The sequence below is a fragment of the Chrysochloris asiatica genome, unplaced genomic scaffold (genome assembly GCF_000296735.1).
Source record: "Chrysochloris asiatica unplaced genomic scaffold, ChrAsi1.0 scaffold00275, whole genome shotgun sequence".
Lineage (NCBI taxonomy): Eukaryota > Metazoa > Chordata > Mammalia > Afrosoricida > Chrysochloridae > Chrysochloris > Chrysochloris asiatica.
The window spans coordinates 736,662-742,506 of NW_006408793.1; the positions used below are offsets into that span (position 1 = coordinate 736,662).

A 5,845-nucleotide genomic window follows, 5' to 3' on the forward strand; every position below is an offset into this window, starting at 1 on the left:
TACTGGGCTGGGCCTTGAGAATTGATTTTTCAAACAAATTCTCACCTTCTGCTAATGGTGCTGTTATGGAAGAATCATTACCTAAAAGTTAGCTCAAAATATTAAATTATTTTTTATGCTTATTTTCTGTAATATAATTTTAGTTTGTCTGTTTTTTTAAATTGGGAGGTACCAAATTAGGAGATGCAAATTAAATTCATAAATTTGAATTGCAAAGTAGTTTTGGTCTCTAACAAAGCAGAATTACAATGTTAAAACTGCTATAAAATAAAATTAACTCTGACCTTTCTTTTTCCTTACTAGAATATATGCTGCTGTAAAAGAAGACCAAGTTTAAAAAGATTAAAGCCACATATACCTCTTAGAAGAAATTACAGTTCCTTGCCAGGTACAATGTTAGCTGCTTCTCATTTTATCTCAACTGCCTGCTTGCTTACTTGCTGGCTTTCTCTGGTTTGTAAATATCTCCCTGAAACTGGAGTCTCCAGCTATTTTGAAAAGCTCCTTTTTACTTCTTGACCATTGTCTTGACATTGCTAGGGTTGGGAGTATTCTGAAGATGGGAGTATTCTGACAGATGCCAGGCGGAAATACCAGCAGAGCTGTGTTCCGCTGGACGTACTGATGAGCTAAGCAGAAGGAAAGCCAGCGGCTTTAGTAGCTGCCTTGGCAGCTGAACTTGTGAGTCTACTTGGAGAGTGTTCTTGTTGTAAATTATTTTCCAGTTTTAATCCAAAAGTGTTTATTGTCTAGAACCTTGTTGAAGGTTCTTCAAGGCATGTAATTTAGTAAATGTTTATCTGGGGTAGTGGAGGTTAGATACATGACTATAAAACACTGGAACGCTGAAGAGCTCACTACTCTGAATTCTGAATGTCCTTCTGTGTTTGAAATAAGCAAGCATCTGACAGATTTAATGTAACTAGTTGCTATTATTATTAATTTTATTGTGAAATAAGTGTAATGAAAAATTTACCATTTTAGCCTTTTTTTTTTAAAGTGTATAGATCAGTGACATTAATTATATTCACTAAGTTGTGCAACCATCACTGCTGCCCATTGCTAATAGATTTTGTGACCACAAACTGAAATTCAGTAACCCGTAAGCAATAACTCGCCATTCCTCCATCCCTAACCTACAAATCACCTTTTCTCTGTCTGCATTTGCCTATTCTAGGTACTTCAGATTAGTGGAATAGTGCAATAGTTGTCCATTTGTGTGTGACTTGTTTTGCTCAGCAAAATGTTTTCAGGATTCACTTTTGTTATAGAACCTATTTGAACTTTACTGATCTCTCTGTCCTGGTCTGGTGCTACTGGGTAAGCACTGAACCATAAAGCCAGTTTGAACTACAAGATATGGTGGTTCAAACCTACCAGCCTCTCCTCTGACACCCTATATAGTGTCATTGAGCATCACAGATGTCTCAGTGGCATTAACAACAATGGCTGAGTGACACTTCATTGTATGTATTTACCACATTTTGTTTGCCCTTGCATTTGTCAGTGGAGACGTGGATTACTTCCACCTTTAGGCTGCTGTGACTAGTGTTACAGTGAACACTGATGTACAAGTAAGTATCTGTCTGCATTCCTTCTGTCCAGCCTGTTGGGTATATGTTGTTGTGACTCTGTATAGGGCTTCCAAGGAGCAGCTGGTGAGCTTGAACTGCCGACCTTGCAGTTCAGATGGCTTTGCAGTCTGGCACATTAACTCACAGCACCACATCAGGACATCCATTGTGTATATGAGGGGGCCTTAAAAAGTTTGTGTAAAAATAGAATTAAAAGATAATGGAATTTTTCCACAAACTTTTTGAAGCCCCCCTCATGTATGTAAAGGAGTCCTGGTGTGGTTCTGTGGGTTAATGCACCAGACTGCAAAGCCATTTGAACTACAAGTGAACTGTAAGGTTGGCGGTTCAAGCTCACCAGCTGTTCCTCGGAAATCCTATATAGGATTGCTATGGTTCAGAATCGACTCAATGACACTTAATAACAACAACATATATCTAAAAATGCTGGGTCATAAGGTACTCGTTACCAACTTTGTAATATAAGAATAATTTATTATAAAATCTGATGGACTGTTTGCTTGCAAAGTGAGTTTAATGTGATGCATTATTGTAATACTATCTTTCAGTCCTCAAACTGCCATGAGGTTTTTAAAACGTAATAAAATAATGTGTTTTATTATAAAAATCTTGGAGAATTGGTTTACATAACAGGAAAGTGTAAATTAAGCTTGTAAATGTTACTGCCCTGTTTATTTAATATAATGTTTAATAAAAGTACTGTAAACATAAAGTTTAAGTCATTATAGACTTTTCTTACTCCAGAAATACTACTTATTCTCTTATAAGTGTAATAGATTATTATCGCTTCTGTTCAGCATTCCATCTAAGCTGTCTCTAAAAGTATTGCAACCCTGGGGTTGCTGGGGAGAGATAGCTTCCATTTATTACCAAAATAATCAGCTGAGAGAGAAGCACTCTTAGTTCCTCAAAGTCTTGGGAAATGACAGGTCTTTTTTCTCTATACTGTTTATTTTTCTTTGATTCAGGATCCACCACTGCCTTAATAAAAAATAATTAAATTATTTTTAAGTACGTCAATTCTAATTCTACAATTCTGTAAATGTTATTGTTCAGTGCTGTGGAGTCACTTCTGACTCATAACAGCCCTGCGTAGGGTTTCCAAGGAGCGGATGGTGGGTTTGGACAGCTTACCATGTGGTTCTCAGTCCACTGCTGATCCTATAACCCCACACCAAGACTCCTGTAAATAGAGGTGTGGAATTTAGAAGAGATTGGCATAAATCTATATATTTTTTAACATGGTGTAGAAATTTATGTTTAAGACATTTTAGCTTATTTTATTGTTAGCCCTAAGAAGCTCTGGTAGCGTTGTGGTTATGAGTTGGGCTGTTAACCTCAAGGTCAGCAGTTCGCACCTACTGGACATTCCACAGGAGAAAGATGAGGCCTTCTACTCCCATAAAGATTTGTAGCCTCGGAAACCCTATGCAGAGTCACTATAAATTGGAACCAACTTCACGGCACACTACCACCACCACCACCACCATTGTTATCCATAACATTTTTCCCGCAGCTTGAGGGAAAATTAATTTTAAGAAAGCATAGGTTTTGTTAGCTTAGATTTTCCACTATTTTGGAATTACAATATTTTCTTTAAATCATTTCATATTATTTTTATTTTAAAATTAAAGGAACATTTCCTAAATTTAACAGTTCAATTTTATTCCTGTTTTTCATCAGGTTTAGTAGGAAGCGATGTCAAATCCCTTCATTCCATCATCAATCCTCCCATAGCTAAGTAAGTGTTGTCATTGACATCTTTTTTCTATATACTATGTGAAAAGTTACAAGGTTTTTCTGTTTGTATGCTTACTTCAACATTATCAGAGGATACCGCAATTTTGGTGACTTTCTGCACTAGTTGTGAATGAATGTTGGTATGTGTCGTAAAGCTGTTTTCTTGCTAAGATTTTTCAGTGTGGCAACAATAGGCTTTTTATGTAAATAAATGTAAGATATTCTCAAGGCTATAGTTATCTCTTGTTGTATAGCTATTTTGCCAGAGTAAAGTAGTAGGGCATGCTCTGAGAATGTTTTGCATTTCCCTAGCTTTTACATCATTTTATGAATTATAGAAATACTAGTAAGTTTTTAAATTTGCACAGCACTGACATTTTGGTTTACAATTTTAGTAATGTCCAACTCATAATCCATGTTTTTGTCCTTTTAAACAGAATCCGTAATATTGGAATTATGGCTCATATCGATGCAGGCAAAACTACCACTACAGAAAGAATATTGTACTATTCTGGATACACAAGATCACTGGGAGGTTAGAGTGCATTTTTTCTCCTTAATCCCAATTAGTAAAAGCATCATCGGAAAATACTTTAATTAAGAAGTCAGACTAGACCTCTTGAGTATGACATTGTAGCATTGGTAACTAAACCCCAACATGAAAGCTAAGGTAGTTGCAACACTCACCAGTGGGCTTTCTTGACTTAACTAAACATTCAGACCACCATAGTCCACATTTGGCACTTGTCTACTGGGAAGAAAGGATGTATAACTGGAATGGTTTCTGATGAGTGGATTAGCATTAGGTGTTTCTTTTCTAAAGAGCTCTTAGAGCAGTCCACACAGTTACCTGGGAAGGGTCTTCTTTTCCCACTCTACTCCCCAAGAGTGATAGATTAGGCCCAAGTGTCCCAATTCACTTCAGGCAGATGCAGAAGCTACCCTGGATTAGAAGACTCATGCCCCAGAGGAACAGATAGTTCTTGTTAGAGCTCCAAAGGCATAGCTTCCAGGTTCCTCACAAGGGACAAACCATAACCCACTCAAGGAAGCCCAAGGCTTTGTGTCTCCATCTGTTAAATTGATTTATGTTGTTGTTTTAATGTGCCGTCGAGTCATTTCCAACTCATAACCACCCTTTTTGGGTTTTTGAGAAGCAGCTGGTGAGTTTGAACCGCAGACCTTGTGGTTCACAGTCCAGTACTAGTCCTACAGCACCACATCAGAAGTCCAATTGATTTATACTTCTTCCTCATTCAGATGTAATTAACCAGTCAGTGAGTAGTTGATGACGTACCTCTCTTCTTAAAATTCCAGGAGAAAAGAGCTGGAAATTTTGACCACAGATCAAATTTTTATGCAAAAGAGGAGAAATTGTTGTTAATCTTTAGCCTGCAGTAGTAGTGGTATTTACCTGTGTTTTTAATTCACTGTTAATTATAGTGTGCCCGTACTTCTGATTTTTGACCAGGCATGCACATTTGAATTCCCTATAAAGTATTAGTTTGTTTTGCTTCAAAATGATGATGCTCTATACCCATTTTGGAATTTAAGTTCATCTATATGTCTTTTTGCATCATGCTTTTTGAAACTCAGTTATTGGAGTCATGCATATTTATGATTGTTATCTCTTCCGGATGAATCAGCCCTTTAATAATTTTGCAGTGTCCCACTTTATCGCTGGTAAACAGTTTGTATTGAATTTGTATTGGAGGTCATTAGAGCCATAATTTGAAAATGAATATATGTAAGTTTCAAAAGCTCTACTGTGATTTTGATATTCACCCCAGTTAAGATGCATTACTCTTGACACTTGGCATTGACTAGCAGACGTAGTGTAATATTTATAGAGAAAAAGAATGCCCAGGATGGAAATCTTAATGATAAGCTCCCAGCTGTAGCAACACTTGAATTTCCATGTAAATGGGAATAATGACAGGTAGTAAAGTAGAGCATTGTTAGGCTTTCTGTGTTAGTTCACAAATCAGATCAGAATCCTGCCTTCATCTCCCTAGTTGTGTCATTGAAGTGGAGGTCTAGATGAAAAGGCCTAGCCAACCTTCAGGTTAACTGTTGAAATCCTCTTCTGCTTCATGCCTTAATAATTGAAACTCTCCAAATTGCGGCTGTTTTGTTGATCCACAGTTGTACTTTAGAAATTCTACCAAGACTCCATTTGCATTTATACAAATGAACCACTTTTTTTTTGGAAATTTAGAAAAGGATTTACACCCATGGTGGACAAGTGGGCAGGTTTCAGTTGAGCTTCCAGACTAAGACAGACTAGGAAAAAGTAGAGATGGACTACTTCCAAATGTTTAGCAACTAAAACCTTATGAATGGCAGTGAAACACTGTTAAGTAGCAGCAGAATATTGAATATTGAAGCTTATGAAGAGCACCAGAATATTGTCAGGTACAGTGCCAGAAGATGAGCCCTTCAAATTGGAAGGCACTCAAAGTGCAACTGGAAAAGAGCTGCCTCCTCAAAGTAGAGTTGACTGTGATGAT

At 37.1% G+C, this 5,845-nt stretch overlaps 1 protein-coding gene across 1 annotated transcript in view; it reads left to right on the forward strand.

Moving 5' to 3' along the window:
- GFM2 (G elongation factor, mitochondrial 2) overlaps nucleotides 1–5,845 on the forward strand; it is a 57,471-nt gene that overhangs the window by 10,931 nt on the left and 40,695 nt on the right. Inside the window, exons 5-7 of the mRNA XM_006874410.1 lie at nucleotides 304–388; nucleotides 3,279–3,336; nucleotides 3,773–3,870. Of these exons, the coding sequence (XP_006874472.1) occupies nucleotides 304–388; nucleotides 3,279–3,336; nucleotides 3,773–3,870 (241 nt within the window). The remainder of the gene's footprint in view (nucleotides 1–303; nucleotides 389–3,278; nucleotides 3,337–3,772; nucleotides 3,871–5,845) is intronic.